Genomic DNA, 19,554 nt, shown 5'->3' on the forward strand with positions numbered 1-19,554 from the left:
CAGTCCAGACAGGCCATTTCACCTCAATTACATACAGGCTTAGGTCTCAGGAAGTCCCTGACATGTGGCCTCGGGGCAGGAGTTTGTACTCTGTGTGTCTCGGCGATGGTGTTCTGTTTAGGACTGCTGCTTTTTAAATGTTACTATAGGTAGTTGTAAAACGTTGCAGAATTGGCCCTATCTGGCAGATATAAAGTGGTCAGGGACGGGTGTTTGGGCTGTTATATCAATGCAGGCCTTTAAGTGCATAGAACTGATGCAGTGTGGGATAAAGAGATGTGGATAAAAGCTTGCTATCACGCTGTGCTTATTAACCATCCAATTTACCTTTATGCTTGTGCAAACACTTCCACACGAGTGGTATTTCTTAGAATACAAAGGTTTATATAACTAGTTAGTACCACAAACAAAAGTAAATCCTTTGAGACATCGTTACTCGCACTGTCACTGACATTCATTAGTATTCCTGCTGGTTCCGTTCAACAGCAACAGCAGCTTTTTTTTGGCACTTTTCTTTTTTAGTTTTAGAGGGATGGGGAAAGCATTTCACCGAGGTCTTGAGATTTTACAGCAATAACTGACTGACTAATCTTTTTTTATACATGACAATTATAGCTTTCATTTCAAGCAGTCCTGGTTAGGGCTTATAGAGGATGCTGCTGGTAAAATCAAAAGTGCTGTGTAGTTACTTTGCTTCCTTGTCACAAGCACTTGCTCTAAAAAGAAGGGAAAAAGACTCTTCCTCTCTGTATGTCAAGTCTGTATGCAATTATGATTCTTGCATGACCCACATTCAGTGTGGTTGAGCCAGAGAGTGGGAACAGATGTTTAAAGAAGTCTAGCATGTGAGCACTTTCTCAATCACGAGAAGCACTTTCCATGCAGGAATCCCTTTTAACATCAGATTCAACGATTGTCTGCCTCTAATTTGGTAGTTTGGTTTTTTTAAGTCTTCTGATTTAACATGAAAATGTTCACAGGATGACTATAAAGAGGCGGTTGAATTGCATCTCAGTCATGCAAATACACAGCTTTTCTTTCCTCATAGGGTATCATCAAGTCCCATTCAGGGGGGAGAAAATGACCTTGTAATTGAAAGTAGTTAGCTCTTGTAAATATTAAGATACTCCCTGTACTCACACTATCAGTTTGGCATGATAACTGTCCCCATTGGCTTATTGATGTGGCGAGTATGTTGTGTAGATGCAGTCAGACACACACGTTGATTTGTTTTCCTTGTTGATGGCGGAAAGTAATTTTGAGGGGATATGCATTGGAATGCACTTTCATAATGAAACGGAGGGGCTCTTGTCCAAAGAGGCTAAAGATATTTAATGAAACTATGACCAAATCTGGACCACAAAACACACACTGCTTTCTATGAAATGTTTATTTCAGCTTATTATCATATTATTTCATCTTGGGTGTTTGCACCATTACAGTTTGCTGTAATGAACATATTGGAAACTCCTTCAGAGACTTTGATGCAATGGTGTAGTGGCACAGTGCTGTACAGCGCATAGTACCTCACAGCATATAGCTTGCCTCCTAGCCCAAACACTGTGCTCCATGTCAGTGCATGCTGTGGCCTGGGGCCGAGCTAATGAGGAGGTCTGATGGGGAGATTGAGCTATCATCTCCACGCAGCTGCCTGAGGCGGCTGCAGGCCACACAACAAGGTTATCTGTCCATCTCTTGCCCTTGCGCCCCCTCTGGACGCTGGCCAGCCTGGTCCCTTGCCTGTCATGCATCAGCAGCCTCTCCAGGACAACCATGTCTTGGCGGCCGCTGTCATGGTGGGATGGGATGCAGGCATGGAGTCATGGGAAGAAGGAGCTATTCCTACAGAAAAAGCCTTTGTATAGGAGAAAATGAGCAGATTAGCGTTTAGGCTGAGGAGGAAAATGGAAATGTCTTTTTAAGGCTCTGATCCTCTTTCTGTTGAAACAGCCTTTTACAGTAATGTTTGGGGGGTTGGGGGGGATCCTTTCATGGCCTATAATCAGTCATGTAGCTGTAGTCACAGGGGGCACTAGGCAGGGGCAAGAGGGTCTGTAGTGGCAGTGGCTGACACACTGCTTCCACAGAGGAAGGAGAAAAGCCCTGTAAATCCCTCTGGTCTATAGCCCTGAGCCCTCCTCAGCTTCACCAGCCTATCAAAAGACCACGATCGCAGGGCTTTCACACACCACGCAGACACCACTTCCCTTTCTCTGCTGTCTCCGACACACCCTGTCTCCTTCCCAACATCTTTCTCTTTGTCCCGTGTCTGTCCGTCTTCCTCCCTGTCCGGTGGCTTAAGTAGATTCATCTCTGTTCCCTACTCGTTATGGTTCCTATGCAGTCTCTTTTGCTTGCGGAGATGACTTTTTTGTAAATATTTTTTTGCAACAGCTTTTATACAGTAATGGTTTGAGTGAAACAACCTATCAATTATGCCAGCACATTTGGGTAAACAAGGAGGTGAATAGATGCGATGTGCTGCTTCACTCGAAGAATTCAGCCTGGAGAAATAATCCACACAAGCTTGGAGGGCTGCTAAAATAGTTTTTAAATCTGTGGATTAGTTGTTTGATTATTATTATTTTATTTAGGATATTCATAGGGCTAAAGTGTCCATAGCAGGAATAACAAAATCTAAACTTCAACCATTTTCCAAACTACTAGTTTGACATGATTTTCTTCTGTCTGCAGGCAAATCCTGTGCTTGGTCTGTGTTTAGCTTGAAATGGATAAATGTACTTTTCCCAACAAAATAGTGAAACTGAAGCAAAGTGTGTATTCATTTTAACGCTCATTGGAACTTTTGGAAGAGAAGTGCTGTTTTTTTCCAAATATGTTTTGCTATTTAATGAGTTTACCGTTGCTGAACCCTTTTGTAGTCATGTCTGTGTGCATGATACTCAAACATGAATTTTGGGTCATTTGCACACGATCCTTGTCAGTATCTTGATTGTACCATGCAGAGAAAGACAGAGGTATTAGATACACAAAACCTACAATACAGTTCAGTTGTGGCATTGTATTTATTGTACTGTTTCATTACAATTGGGTAAAAACTAGCACACACGTCTGCTCCCAGTGGATTTCTCCTCAGTAGGGTTTGCCATAGTCATGTGCTCATTTTGTATGCCGCTGCAAAGTGTGTGACTCCAGAGTGGGGAGAGTCCATCAGTGGGCAGGCCTGCCTGTCACCCTGCGTGACATTTTAAATCGAGCTGACAGCAGACTGTATGGGAGTCAGTCAGGGGCTGCTATGGAACCCAGAGAGCAGGAAGAAACGCGGGCTTTTATGAGCAGAACAAAAGATCGACAGGGGATCTAAATTTAAGGTAATTGCATAACTACTGAGGATGGGGGATGGTTGGATCTGAAGCCTGAGGTGTAGGAGGGAAGCGCACATTAGGAAAGACCGTCTTTCACTGGTGTCCATCAGTAAAACCTTAGTGGAACCCACGACATACAAGGGATAGCTGTGCTTATTTTTGAAGGTGATGCATTATCTAAAGTGTGCACTGTGCTCTTGGCAAAGACTGCACACTGCAATAGAAATGCCGTGACAGTTAAACGAGTTTGGCATTGCAACTCAGTTTGTTTTACGATGAATCTCAGATAATTTTTTTCACATGTGATACGTCGAGAATGAAAGAAGTAAGTCACGGAGAACAGTTAACAATAAAGATCCCGGAGGCCGCTGTGAGGTTATGCTTATATCACTGTTAAATGATCCTGATGTTTAGTGCAGCGATGTAATGATCCTCATTCTGCTCGCTAATAGGTGTGGGAGTTGTAATTTTCCCTTTTTCTGCCTCAGTAAAGAATCTCTGCAATCTCAGAGTGAGGTGGCTTAATAATGCTAAAGAGTAAAAATGTCAGTAAAATTAATAAAATGTAAATGACAGCTGCAGAACTGGTCTCATAGAATTAAGTGAGGTATTTCTTTCTGTACGTTGACAGCAAAGATGGGGTTTTTTTGGCGGGGGGGGGGGGTTGGTTATGTGGGATAACAAAAGCATGAGGGACTTAATCCAGACAAATAAATTGTCGGTTAATATTCTTTTTTTTTTTTTTTTTTTTTTAAAGAAAAAAGTCGGGCTTGACCTCACCAACAAGCAAACAGAACAATCAACAGTCCCTTGCTCTGAGCTATGTTGTGATTGAAACTGATGGAAAGTTGGCAACCATAAGACACAGTGATGTGCATAACCGTGAAAATAGCTGCTGTGGAGAGCAGTAAATAAATGATGCTGTGAGAATGTGAATAAAGTGGAATATAAACTGCAGGATCAAATGCAAGGTAAGGCCGGAGATACGGTAAAGTTGTTTTGTTATGTGCGACCTCCTGGCAGTCAATGAATAAATTAACTAAGACCTGGGGCTCAACGTAGAAGTTTCTCTGTGTTCCTGTTTTGTTTTCACAATCGCTGCCGGGAAGCTTTTCATGAAACTCCTCGCCTTCTTATATGTGAACGCTTGAAATGATGAATCAGGTGAGGACTGTTGGAAAGGCTGTCAGCTGTGTACACCACTGCTATTCAGCCAACGCCTATACAGTCCTGGGTTCAACCCAAATTAACAAGGACATTGTTACGACAAGTTACGTTACTCCGACTCAGTGCGTCAGCGGCATTCTCGCTGCTGGAAACACTTCAGAGACGTATTGCATGTGTGAAAATTGAGCACGGGCAAAGGAAATACCCAACCACTACAGACTTTAACACTGGTTATTGTAAGAGTAATAAACCATAAAGAAGAAATGAGCCCAACTCTTTACATACTAACAACATGGATTTAGTGATCTTATAACACAGAAACGGCACTTCTGACTTGTTTACACCTTTGCATCAGTGACACCACATAAGTCTGTAAAAGCTGGGTGCAAATGAAAGTTCATCTTGTTTGACATCATTTCAGTTCTGGGCTCGAGCAGTGAAGACGTCTCCTATGTTTGGTTTTCTCCTGTCATGGAGCACTTATTTTTTAATCTGTTACAAATTGCATTTCATTCTCATCGTTATTATTGTCATAGGATTTGTTTGAAAATTGTATTATTTTTAAAGACAATGCAGAGTCAAAACCATCTGTGAGAACCAGTCAGCGTAATCGGCTTCGAAAGGTCACTAACAATTAGTCATGCCTGGGAAACCAGATTTGAGATTAGAAACCATTCAAACTGAACAGTAGATAGAATTAGTCACTGAAAGCACTGTGTAGGCCGTGTAATACTTTGAAGTACTTCAAACCAGAATGGGATCGATCCAAATACCCCTTTTGTTCATATAATTTATATTTTGTCATTGTACAGTTTAAGTACAATAGATTATTTGATACAAGAAAAAGAAATTCAGCTGTTACAAACTGGCAAAAGCAAACCGCTAAGAAATGCCACCTGCTGTTGTCTTACTTCAAGGATTCAGCAGCTGCAGAAAACCTATCCAGATAATGTTAAAGCAGCCCACTGATGAGATGTTTTACCTGCTACCTGGTTTACCTGGTCTAAGCAAAAAATGCTCACCAAAAGCTGCAGAGCTGTATTAAAACGTCTTATTTCCCCTTCAGCTTTGCAAAGTAATAGAAAAAGGCTGCTTCCAGTAAAATACACTGCCAACAATTTCCCAAACTGGAGCAGCCGGTACAGGGTTCATGTCTATTGTCCCCCACAAGTTATTTAATCCTCCATATTGTCTTTTCTATTTAGCTTTCTGCTGCTGGTCGTTATTCAGCTCCTGCCAATGTATTACTGTGTTGTGAAACACAAAGTAGTCAGTCTTTTTGATTGTTAGCAGTTGTTAGTGTGTTTTCCAAAAAGTTCTGCTGCTTGCTGCCCTGTCAGCAGAAGTAGAGATGTGTGTAGAAGAAGAGCCTGTTGTGGGTGTGATGGAAAGCAGAGATCAATCTTTTTAGTCTCTCGGTGGCCGTAGAGCACAGAAATCCAATTCCTGGTTTACTTTGATTAGCGAGTGTGTGAGTTTACCTGTCTGCTCAGTCGTCAGCAGATCACATTTCAAGAAAAAAGCTCCCTCGACACACAGTTGCAAAGATGCATGTTTCTGCTGTTGGTATAATTCAGATGTCTTGCACTCCGACTCGTCTTTTATACTCCCCCGAGAACTGACGACAAATGCTAAATCCTTGGCAGGGTTTCTTTTCCAGTGTACATGGCAGATTATTCCTGGTACTGTCGTTTATGTAAAAATCCCCACATTGGCAGTCTGTTGCATGTAAATCAGGCTGGCTTAGAGGCCAAGGCTGTAGGAGGGCTGCTAATATGCTAGCATCCCCCATACGGGAGAGCTACTCTCCTCCCTAAGCCAGATGTATGAGAAGCTAATTCTAAGTTTGAATGTGGCACATTTTCCACGCAGGCTGCTGATGTGGGATCGTTATGGAAGCTCGTGTCACTTTAAGGCACTTGTTTTAACAGAGTTAAATGTGATGTTCAGTGTGTGGTTACTAATCTCTCTTGGATGGATCAGGGAGCCTCAGAAGGAATGCTAGTGGTTTTCATCAGGGAATGCCACCATGCAGGCAAATATTCTTTCTCCCACATGTATGTTATGGCTTGTCTTGGGCATTAAGAGACGTGTAACTTTCTTTTAAGACTCAAACGATATGCATTATACAAAGATATAACACAGCAAGTTTTTAAAAACTATGTTTTCATTCCCCTGCATTTGCTTTGCTGGGTTTACAATCAGGAAAGCTGCAACTAGTGTCAGATAAACTGCAGTTTGGCTGCATCAGCTGGTTAATATTCAGAAAACTGAGAATTTGTGTATGCGAACATCTGAAGCAGGTTTGCTGCTCGGGCTATGTGCATATTCAGATAGCGTCCTCTGAAAACGTATCCCAGCACAACATGTATTCTGCAGAACTCTGCAGATCGTTTCCTGTGAAGGAGGTGAACTTTATTTGTTCTGCTTCAAGTGTTTTTCTAAAATGGGTCAGCAGATGTTAGAAAGAAAGAAAGAGGGAGAGGTGGAGGAGGAGGAAGAAGAAGAAGAAAAACAGCCAAGGCAAACTGTTTACTCTGCAGTGTGGGCCGAGAGGAAAGCTAGAGAGAGAAGAAGAGTGGGAGAGATCGAGGGAAGAGACGCTGCCTCTACTGTATGTTTTGGTCTTTTTTTTTTAACTCAGCATTTTCTAGGCCAGAGGACATTATGGCCCCTGTCCTCTGCACTCCTTAAGATTCAGTATTTATCAGTGTTTTCTTTTAAAAATTTCCTTCAGTGTCTGCCAAGTGATCTTATGCTGCAAACTCTCTTTTAATATGTGAGCGCATTAAAGGTAACCGCATGTTTGCATGTGCTGTGTATCACTTGTGCTGTAACACATGCAGGAAGCCTTTAGTGTCAAATTTGCACCTTAGAAAAACAAAACACACACTGTGCACCAATCGTGCAACTTGTTGCCTACAGCAGCAAATCTAAAAGCAAAACAAAGTCATTATGGCCTGTAAATACAGGCAGCAAAATAACTTTAGGCCCTTTTTATAAAGCTAAATGTTTAGTTCTCTGATAATAGAAGTGACCTAAACCAACTGGAACTCAGTCAACCATAGTAAGTAATGTGAGCCATTTAGAGTAAAAGATAAAACATTTTTATCTGCAAATGTTTATTAATGTTAGCCTTATCTCTTTAATTTTAGCCCTTCTATGTAGCAAGCGACTGCTGCACCCCTTTTCTGAATTCTGCCTCTCTGGCACACTGGTGATACTATTTTAAAACTCTATTATTAGTATATAAAGCCCAGAATAGTTTTAATATATGTTGTTGTTTTATGATGGCTCTATTGTGCAGTGGTTTACACATTTGCCTGACAAGCAAAAATATTGCTGGTTGTGTCCCAACAGGAGACACAAATAGGGATTGGAACTGAAAACCGGTGTTGGAGCTTATCAATTCCTTTATCAGTGTCCGCAGGTGCTGGCAATGCACACTGATTGCAAATCAACAGTATTGCTACATGCATGTCTAGTGTTATCAGAAAAAGGCGGTCACAGCAGAGAGGATGAAGCGATCCAAAGCATTGCTTCATGCAGAAACATGATAACGACTTATTTGTAATGTCTTTAACATCATTATTGAGGTGGGAATGCCAGAAACATGCTGAAACAGCTCCTGCAACACAGGATTCACTTGCTCAAGTGTCATGCATTTGATGCGATATGGATGAGCACCACAAGTGCTACCAGCCGAGCAGCTCGTCTGTACAGATGCTTAACATGATTTTAGTTGACTTCAAATAAAGCTTTCAATAAATGACATTCTTTCATTTCTTCATCTAGCATTAAGCGATAGTCTGTTTGGGATTAAATAATAAATAAATAAATGATAAAGTAGTTGTACTGCACTGGAAATCTGCAGGCATACTTGTTTTCTCATATGAAACTGGGTCAAGAATCAATAAGGGAATTGGATCGATTAGCAAATTCAATAATGGAATTGGTATCAATAAAACCTCATCAATCCCCATCCCTAGACACAATTCCCTTTGGGGAATCTTTCACCTGTGATGATCTTAAAGGTCGCGGATTTAACTATAAGGGTTTTGTCCATATAATACTAGGAAATAATAAGCCAGGACCTCACCAGAGTAGTATGCAAAACTAATGGACAACCGAGGAAAATCTCTGTACAGTTTCTCTTTGCACATGACAGCCTCCTCAATAAATGTTATAAAATTAAGCAACATTAGAAGAGTTCTTTAATGAGTCATAAAGAAATTTAATTCTTTTGATGCCAGGAATTCACTTTTAAGTATGTAAAATGCGTTTAATAGTTTTATGAAGCCTCATTAAGCTCAGTTGTGAATTTACGATGTGTTTTTATTTTTGTTGTTGTTGGGGGGGTTTTTTGGGGGGGGGGGGGGGGGGGGGAGGTTAGATGCATGCATTATTCTGCTTCATCTTTGAGTTTTACTGCCTTAAAATATTGCCTTATACATCTGCTTTTACTTAAAAAATCTTTTGCATGTTTTCCAGGCACACACAACAAAGTGAACCAGTGTCCTGTCAATAAATATCCATGCCTGGATGTGGAAGTTTGTCTCCATGCAAGCAGATTTTGTAATGGAGTCGTTGATTGCACTGACGGCTGGGATGAGGGGCCTCACTGCAGAGGTAGGAAACAAAGTGACACACACACACACACACACACACACCTTCTCCTCTGTCATACTGACACTTTTGCCCTTTGTTGTGGGTCAAAATTAACCAGACAGTTTCTGTTATAAACAAAATGTTCTTGTCTTTCCATCCCAAACCATCATTTTTATCGAGTCATCCCCTCTGTTGGGCCATTTAATGAGTTGGCCTGTCCTAGCTTGTGCAATTACTATGGAATTTCTCTTTCAAGGGAAAAAAAAGTCATTAATTTATCAATCAGCTCTGCTATGAGGCTGTTTCCCCCAATCCTAGCAGGAATAATAAGCATTCAGACCAGATGCAGCTGAGAAAAATCCCATCACATCCTCCCCTATTAATTAGAGACAACAGAAGAATGAGTGATGGAACATATTGAGTCCATAGTGTATTTCTTTGTTGCAGCTAACAAAAGAGCAAACACTGGCTGCCATTTGAGAGCTGACTCAGTATTCTGCAAGGTAGTGCTCAGATATCCTGTAACTGTCTGAAGTTTGTCTTTGTCACATCTGCCAAGAAGGATAGAATCAGAATACTTTATTGATCCCTGGGGGAAATTATTTTTTTGTTACAGTGCTCCATTATAAACAACAGTGTTTGTTTGTTTTGTTTTGGGGTTTTTTTTGGTTGGGGTGGGGGGGAGGTTGTTTGTGTGTCAGCTGAATTATTTGGAGACTAAGAAACTTGTTAGTGAATCAGAGCGATAATAAAGGATCTGGATCAAGGATGTGGATCGCAGCAGTTTATATTCACTATTCGGTTATACAGGCAGCCTGTCAACAGACATGCCAATTCAATTCAGTTTTATTGATATAGCGCCAAATCACAAGGTGCTTTATATTGTAAGGTAAAGACCCTGCAATAATACAGGCAGACAAACTTTAACCACTCCTCTTTAAACTATCTATACACCATTTGCAATGACATTGCAGTAGAAAAGCTCCCAAAGGGGCCCCACAGGGGGGTGTGCAAGGCACAGCAGCTGTTTGGAGAGAGTGGGGCAGAGTTCTAATATGCATTATTATGAGCTGATATTTGATGTAAACTCTTAGTTCAAGTACTCTCTTTGCAGAAGTGCAGAAGAGTATTGGCCTTGACAGAGCTCTGACTCAACGCTGGGACATCTGCGTTCGTAATTTTGTGCCTCTCCTTTTCCATTGTGCTGCTCTTTTCCTGGAATATGAAATTACTAAATCTAAATCAGATATTTACCATCAACAGTAAAGTTTCAGAGTATCAGAGACCTGGATCAAGGGTGAGTCTGCTGAGCTCTCAAACATTGGCTAATCTTTTGCCATTTAAAAAAACATATTAACCAAAGCGTCTGATGTCTGTTCCACTATCAACAACACAGAGATCTGATCTCTTTATCATTTATTGGCTTTATCTTTGTATCAGTTTACAGCTTTAGGCATTTGATGCAAGGTTCTATCTCTATTTTCGGTTTGCTTCCTTCCATGTGCTCAAAGAGTAATCGTGAACCACGCTGTATCAATATTAATCCTCCACACTGAGTTGAGTCATTACAAAAAAAAGTTTGTGTGATTAGTTGAGACCAGAAGAAAACGAGATGTGTTGAACCACAGTGTGGGTGAAAGTGTTAGTAACCCACACAGCGGTCATCACTGCTACACAAGCCTTTTATGCAACGCGGTGATGATGTCATCCCGTTACAACGTGCACTGCCCTGAGGACACAGGTCCAGCTGTTTTCAGTAAGGCAGCGCTCTACGCACACAAGTACTTAAACACACCGGCATGTGTGTGTGCCTGTAATGCATACATGCATGCCCTCACATGTGCACACAAATATACACTTACAAAGTCACATTCTTACTCATGCAACCAAACACATGAGCTGTGTGTCCAGAACTTTTGGCATTTGTGAGACCGCCTCATTTCAGGGAAAAGGCTTTCACAAGCTTCGTAGTGTTTGCTCGTACAAACTGCCAGGTTGTGCAAGTATACCTGGCCACTGATATTTGAAAGCACACTTTGTCATTCAGCGTTTCTGAGTAATTCTGTCAAAGTTGTTGACAAGCGGTTAGAAAGGGGAATGCTGCACGGTATTTCAAGCTTTCTAAAATAGGTTTTCTGTTTTTTCACAGTGTGCGGAAAGCCTTGGGGTTAAGTAGCTCGCTTTATGTACTGGAGTGATAAAAGGGAATCAGCATTAGTGCTTTGATGGGATGTGAATCAGACAGTTAATTTGACACCTGACTGTATGCAAACATTTATAATTATCAGTGAAATTATTACACAAATGCATGAATATACTCTAATGTTGGTCACCTTTAAGTTTGATCTTGCGTGATTATACTAGTTGGAGCAAATTAGAAAAAGATGATATCATCCAGCTTTATATACTGGTCATCCCATATTAAATCTAGGAACAAAAGTAGGTTGTCAAAAAGGAGGGTAGTTGTTAAATTGATATTATTAAACTGCATAAATGTCTAATAAGATAATAAAGTAATTGTGATCATATCGTCTGATAAAGTCTGTGGCCGGAGTCTTCACTACATGGGCACACAGGTTTATAGATTTTGGACAAGGACACACAATTTGAAAAATGCCCTTTGAAGTAAAGCAGTCAAGACATCTCAACTTTAATTCAGGATGTTTAACAGAATATTGTTCAGAAAATGTTGGACTTACTTATCCAAGCTCAAAAGGAACCGGAGCATTGACTAATAAGTATGTTCATGGCCAGTTGTATCCAGTGTCCTCGCTATTTCATATATTAAAAACATAAAAGTTTATGGGCTGGCCAGAGGGGCCGATGGCGCGATATGGCAGCCTCGCTTCTGTCAGTCTGCCCCAGGGCAGCTGTGGCTACACCTGTAGCTGCCTCCACCAGTGTGTGAATGTGAGAGTGAATGAATAGTGGTATTGTAAAGCGCTTTGGGTGCCTTGAAAAGCGCTATATAAATCCAATCCATTATTATTATTATTAAAAGATCTGGAGTTGGTTCCAAGTGTTTCTAGCTGTTCATTGGACCTCTTAATGTGCAGGTATTTAATGCAAAGGAGGCCATCCATATTTTTGAGTGGTCAGAAAATAACTGCAGCTTCCAAAAGTTAATTATGACATTATTTTGTCAAACCTCTTGAAGACTACACTTCAGTCATTGTACAGTTTGCTTCATTTTGAATCTGCTGTGGTGGCCTACAGAAGCAAAAATATGAACACTGTGTCATTGTGACATGAATGTATACAATGAGTCTGCAAAGCCATGGATGTAAACTGAAGCTTCACTAGCGAACTGAAGCATACAACCTCAAGATAGTAGTTCTAGTTTATTGTTAATATTGCAGATAAATGCGATGTATAATATTTTTATGGCCATGGGTCCCTGTGCCTTGCTCAGGACAAGAGCATTTGAAAAGTTACCATGTGGCTTTGCGAGAGTTCAAACCAAGTAAATGAAACCTGTTTAATCAAATAGACTGTTGGCAGTTATGAAGTCCTTCTGTCGTATAGGTGGTTGATTTGCAGGCCTGCGTTTCTCTTTTCTTTGAGGGTGAGGAAGCCTCTCTTTCAAGACGCAACTTTAGACCTGCCTCTTAGATGTGAATGATTGACAAGGCAAGAAAAAATGGGGTCATGGCAGTGTTATTGAGTCTCCCCCCCCCCCCTCCCCCCTCTTTCAAGGCACCCCACTGGAACCCTGATTATTGTAGTGAGCTATCGCTGTTGTTTATGCAGAGCTTTAATTGTCCTTCACGTTCCATTGTGTAACTGTGCAATGACAATCGGTCATCGGACTTCAATCGGACTTGAAGCTGCCTGTGGAAATACTACATTATAAGCTTCATTCATGAGTGGGTCTTGACCTAAATTGGTTTATGGGCTGCAGTTAAAAGTGAAGGCTCTACAGTGCTGTAATCTAATCATAAATGATCATTGGCTGAAGATAAAAGAAATTGCATGTATTGAATTTATTTAGCAAGTTGTGCTGCTGCCATGCACGGGAATGTGCTACAGCAGGTGTACTTTGTGAGTCGTTGTACATTTGTGTTTGAGTATTTGTGCAAGTTTAAATTTAGACATGTGGGCAGCATACTGCCACTGTTTGGGAATAAGCTAGCTACTGTTTGCTCATTACTCAAGCCGCACTATGTGTGTTTGCAAATGGTTACTTTGCCCTATTTGATTATCAAGCCTGCAAACAACTGGCAGGAGATACATTGTATGCTCACTGACATATAGCTTTATAGTAATGTTAGCTTTTGCCATCAGCTACTACAATATAAAGTGTGTGATAGAATCCACAATTGTAATGCTCACAGTCACAAAGTAGTTTAAGGGAATGAAGCGTCTTAACTCGAGATACAATAACATCATATTTAATGTGAACTGCTAAAACATGTAAGGTGCACATATAGACCATTTTTAAAAAGAAATCTTCAGATTGCCAGAACTTTTTTTTTTTTTTTCTTTTTTTTTTTTTACAAAACATGGGGCCAAAAAACGTGAACGTGACAAATGCCATCATTTAATGACACAACGTAGGATAATGTGAGGCTTCCGTCTGTGGCATGTAGAAGGCAAAAGCATGTGTAAACCTGTCTGCAGACAGTGAGAGCGCAAAGAATGTCCTGTGAAACGCCTTTCTTTAAAATGTCACACGCTGAAATCGCCTCTTTATACAGTTATGATATCATGTATAGAAATAAAGGCTTTTTTTTATAAAATAAAGCTGATTCATTTTCAAGCCACTTGGTGGATAGATTATGATAAATTGTCTTTTGCTGACATTCATTAAGTCACTCATTTGTTTTTTAACTGTATGAACTCAACACCAAAATGTGTTTGTCTCATTCAGCCTGTGTCACTGCTGTAGCCAGCCTGTCAGCATCATGATTGGGTTTTAGAGGAAAATGCCAACTTTCATAAATTTCCTCACGGGCTGAGGAAATGAGTCCAAGGACAGTTCTTCCCTTCTTTCCATCTCCGCCCTCTCTCCTATTATTATTCATCATATTCATGCTATTGTGTCGTGCTAATCACACCATTTACTCGTGTGTGTGTGTGTGTGTGTGTGTGTGTGTGTGTGTGTGTGTGTGTGTGTGTGTGTTAATTGAAGGCAGGCCCTAATTTAGCACAAATAGTCAGAATACACATATTGGTGGGATTTTACTCAAACCTCAGAGTTCAAGTAGCAACCTTTTCTGTCGTTACTATACATGAATCCTATTTTCACTGATGCCTTGAGTGTTTACATGAATTTTAAGACATTCAAACTAAATTTGTTGTTTAAAAACTCTTTAGCCTGCTAGTCCTCACATCAGATGTCTCCCTTCTTCCACATAGAGGTCTATAGTGAAATTGAGGGTTGCCATCCTTGCAGTAACAGGATCAATGACTCTGGCGTGCTGGTTTAAGACTGAAGGTCTCCAGTGTGTCACTGTGTGATTTGTTTGCTTCGTTCATTAGCTCTGGTCAAACGTCTGACATACAGCTGTTGTTTGTTTGCTTAGAGCTGGAACGTTCTAACCTCATCCTCGAGTCCTGTATGTGCAGTTTACACCTCCAGCCTCTCCTCTCCCTTCACTTTCTTGTTTTTCTTTTCTTTTTTAATTGTTTCTTCAGTTCTTTCTCCATTCATCTGTTCTCCTCTGAGGTTGGATCAAGTACGTTTTTCATGTTCACATCCCAGAATCTTTTTTTTTTTTTTTAACTGTGACTAAGGTAAAATATTACATTTGTTCAGCGATACATTAGCCTTAATTTTAACATGAATTCGCTCTCCATTTAAATCCAGAACCTACTTTGACCAAACTCTGTCAAATGTATGAAAACCAAATCATCCTTTTTAATTCATAGGACCGTTATTATAACGGATCGTTACAGATTCCACTTAATAATTTTTCATTTGTTGGATTTTTATGAATAGCGTTTATGGTATATAACAGAATAGTCCTTAATATTAGAATATTCCTTAATATAATATATAATATTTAAGTATAATGTCACTTTGTTTCACCCAGCCTTTGCTAAATGGAATCCATGAACCTGGGCTGTGATAAACATGTTGGGTATTTTAGCTCTCTGCTTGCCTGTGGTCTCTCACAGCGTGAGCGTTGCTGAGTGGATTCGATATGGGCCACAATGTTTGCTGGAGACTCTTCCTTTCAACGGAGCCACAACAAAAGAGTCATTATTGCCTAAAGTGCCACAGGCTTTATATAATAAGGGTCCTTCAATAGGTCCAGTCTCCACTCTTCACAGCCGTGCCACGACTAGCTGCAGTACACATAGTGTATGAACGATTATATTGTTTTTGTTGGAGGTTGGGCTAAATGTCTTTGTGCTGCTAGAAGCCTCCTTTTTTACTTATCTTTTCTATTTTTGGGGGAAATTTGCTTTGACCTTAAGTTTTGTTTTTTCTATGCTCTCTCTCCTCGGTCCTGCTGTTCATATTGATATGAGGTTAGAAGATGAAGTCTTATCTAGCTAATAATCAGTCCTAAAACCAATTTTAAAAAAGAATTGACTTGTTAATCTGGTAATTGAGCAGCAAAATAAGTAATGACTTAAAGTGGTTGAAAGTTCCTTTACAAAAATGTTTGTTTTAATGCAAATAGTTGTATGGTGAACACTGATTCATCTGTGTACTTTACTTTGGAATATGAAACGATTTATATGCGTGTCTCTGCTGAGGGAGCTTTGGAAATCCTCACTGAATGAGGAAAAAGTCACCTTAAAGCACCATGACAAACAGTACATACTGTTTTAATGTATTTAGACTCATGAGCAGTGTCATGTGACAAGAATCTATCACAGCCACACAACCCTATTTATGCTCTTGGCCCGACACACACCTCTGCATGCTCATGCACAACCTACAGAGGCCATGAGGATGTGCGGATTCCCCTCTTTCATTTCATGCCAAAAGGATGTGACCGTGAGTTTCCTCTGAGGCTGGAAAAGAAGAAGCTCTCTAATGTGTGCACATTCGAATCACCGCGTCTGTCACATGCACAGATGAATACACACACTTAACCACAGTCCTTTTGTCTCATACACACATTCACATGCACTCGCAGTCTTGCAGTCCTGTAAGACAGGATAGGATTGGACACGATAGCATGCCTCTGTAAAGATTGCCCTGGGATCATCCCTGCTATCCTTAATAGTATTCATGTTTCAGCAGTATTTAACACGCTCTATGTTGCTCTGTTTTCCCTGGTTTAGCAAACGCACCAGACTGTGCCTCCCATGGGTGCGAGATTGGCTGTGCAGTGACTCATGATGGGCCTCGTTGCTACTGTGGAGATGGTTACGAGGTTGCTGCAGATGGAAAGAAATGTAAAGGTGGGTGGTGATTTGGCAAATTCATTTTAGTTTGGCCTAAGACAAACAGAAAGTAACCATCTGGTTGCTGACTGCAGGGGACAGCATGTAGAGGTGATTCAACCAGCCTTTGGAAGAGAAGAGAACACTATCTTAAAGTTTCATCATTTACTGTGTGTGTTAATGCGCTTTTGTGTTTCTTTGTGTAGATTTCAATGAGTGTGGTGTGTATGGAACATGCAGTCAGACATGCACAAACACTGAAGGCAGCTACACCTGCAGCTGTGTGGAGGGCTATCTCCTGCAGCCAGACAACCGCTCCTGCAAAGCCAAAAATGGTGAGGGGGTGGACAGGAATCGACAGAGCCCAATGATTATAGTTCACGCTGAACCAGGAAATGGATGGCCGAAACATTATGCAGGAGATCATATTCCTTCCTAATATTTTCTCTCCTCTACTTAAAAATTTGTTAACCTCACCCAGAGCCTGTGGATCGTCTGCCTGTTCTGTTGATCGCCAACCTTAACAACATCCGATGCACCTCCCTGAGTGGCTCCGCGACCCGGGTTCCTTCCATCGCCACCAAACAGACCATGGCTATGGACTTCATCTATGCGGAGGAGACTGTTTGCTGGATAGATGTGGGTGATACCCCCGCTGCCACCCAGCTTAAGTGTGCCAGCATCCAAGACCTGAAGTCTGTCAGTAACAACCGCACCATCAACATCTCTCTCAGCTTGCACCGTGAGTAGAAGTTTACAGACAGTTGTTGACATAGTTTATATTTTCCTGTTTTCTTTAAAAGTGGTCAGCTGTGGGTTTGCTAGCTCAAACTCTACTGTAAGCTTGTCTCCCAAAAGCAGCTCAAACCAAGAAGAAATGCTGAGGCCAACTTTATTTTTCAAAAGATTTTTTTCCTCTAAAGAACAGGGGCACCCTGACACACCACTAAACTATCCCATAGAAGCAATGTGTGTGTAGCAGACTTACAGTTATATAATACATACAAGGCTTCCAGCATGCCTTTAGTTATTCATTTGCATACTTCTTGACAGGTAAAAGCAACCTGCTGGGAAGTTTGATTCATGCACTGACTGTGCGGAGCTTTTCAGAAGCCTGGAAAAGTATTTTTCCGCTGCTTTTGTTTGACCCATGCTAGTATGATCAGACACTGGTCTCTTATGTGATGGTATTTGGCACTAGGGTTTGCCAGACAAAAGTGCTCTCTGCCTTTTTCTAAGTCTTTCCCAGGACTGTACATTTTGTCCTCTGAGATGTGGTGGATAGGCAGCACATCTGTTTTGTGAAGGTAGCATTGTCATTGTGCATTGTCTGAACTCACAGGCTCCGAGTAACAACCAGATGCACACAAATGGATGTGCACAGTATATGATTACTTCCTATTGAGAGACTTACTCATATAATGCTGAAATGAATTATCTGTGATTGCAAGCCTGCCAAGGTCTGTTTTTATTCACCTGGCTGACAGAGCCGTTACTCTCTAAGAATGGGGGCAGAATTTGCAGACAAAACACAAAAAGCAAGGGCATGGTTTGCATGCTCGTAAACACATACATGCATGTGAGAAGTTTTCCCTTGAGAACCTGGCCCCAGGCGAAGAACAGCAGACAGGAAGAAAACAAGTGGAGTATCTGGGGTGTGTAGACCCTGAAGTGTGGGACACAAAACCTGTGTCATGATTGAAAGTGCCTTGGCTCATATCCACTTCAAATGAAGCTTGTGTAATAGTCGTCACTGTTGACAGCCGGGGCAGAGGCTAGAAGCTTTAGAAACTCTGGGGTTTTTCCAGTCTATTGATTCAGTCATGAGTCCCTCATATCCCGTCTCTCCCTTATTGTGTTGGCTTTTTGCTGTTGCTTTTTGGTCCAGTGCTCTTTTGAACCCCGTCTTCTTGAAAGCACAGCGCAGTTATATTTCGGGGAAAAACATTTCTATCAACCTGAAGAAGCACTGCTGATAAATGTATTTGGCGAGTGTCAGATATCAGATGTCATACTGAAGATACCTGTGGCATACTCACTGCAGCTCTCGCCTAAATTAGGAATCCGTGATCTGATTTGATATAGAAAATGTCCACAGTCACACGGAATATTATTATCATTTTAATAAAAGAGTCAAAACTCACAACTGGTCGTGGCAGATGGCTCCTTATTCCTGATCCTGGTTGTCCGGGTTTCTTCCTGTTAAAAGGGAGTTTTTCCTTCCCACTCTCGCCAACTGCTTGCTCATGTGGGATCATCTGATTTGGGGTTTTCTCTCTGTTAGGGTCTTTACCTTACAATATAAAATGCATTGAGGTGACTGCGGTTATGATTTGGCAATATATAGGTTTAATTTAATTTAATTTAATCACCGATTTTTCTATTTCTGGTATGCAAACCCGAGTCCACGTTCCCTGATAGTGTGCTCTTTTAAGTGGTCTAAGGGATAAATTATTGTGAGGTGTGGAATCGGGAGAAACACCAAATGAAATTTAAAGGGAAGGATGAAATTGAGAATGCGAAACCGAAGGTAGTTATATGATACACCTTGAAGCAATATGTATATGTGAGTGGTCATATCAATGGTATTCACATTCCTCTGTTGGTTTATGTCAGCCTGAACACTCACTTACATTCCTCGAGCCGTCTCAAGTCATGTCCAGTCAGGTCACTTCAGCATGCGCACGCACACAAACCCAAATACCTTTGAGTCGTTCAGCCATTACTTAGTAACATTATGTTTCATGAAGTGAGATTTGACACTTTCATCCATTCTTTTGTTGGATTTTTTCATTATATATTGTTTTCCTCTGTATCCTTTTTACTGCGACGCTTAAAAAAGAAAGCATTTTGAGATAAGAGTGCACCCGTACAACCTCCTTCAACTCAAAATCTGCTCATAAAACTGGTCCAAACCTGTTCGCTACAGAGGTTTTAACATATTCGCTTCTGCCCTGAACTTTTCCAGATGCTACCCAGAGGAATTTTTTGTGACAATTAAAATAGGCGAACGTGTCGGACCAGGCTTTAAACAAATTTTATCATTCCAGGTCCCTTAGTGCGGCGTCTGTGTAATGTACATTAGGCTTAATAAAGGAGGTGATTGTCC

At 40.9% G+C, this 19,554-nt stretch overlaps 1 protein-coding gene across 1 annotated transcript in view; it reads left to right on the top strand.

The window, feature by feature from the left end:
• Positions 1-19,554, top strand: part of LOC308407031 (low-density lipoprotein receptor-related protein 1-like) — a 78,434-nt gene that overhangs the window by 14,802 nt on the left and 44,078 nt on the right. Inside the window, exons 3-6 of the mRNA XM_080898410.1 lie at positions 8,985-9,122; positions 16,344-16,463; positions 16,652-16,780; positions 16,927-17,187. Coding sequence (XP_080754536.1) covers positions 8,985-9,122; positions 16,344-16,463; positions 16,652-16,780; positions 16,927-17,187 — 648 coding nt within the window. The remainder of the gene's footprint in view (positions 1-8,984; positions 9,123-16,343; positions 16,464-16,651; positions 16,781-16,926; positions 17,188-19,554) is intronic.

This window comes from Rhamphochromis sp. 'chilingali' (genome assembly GCF_963969265.1).
Source record: "Rhamphochromis sp. 'chilingali' genome assembly, chromosome: 12".
Lineage (NCBI taxonomy): Eukaryota > Metazoa > Chordata > Actinopteri > Cichliformes > Cichlidae > Rhamphochromis > Rhamphochromis sp. 'chilingali'.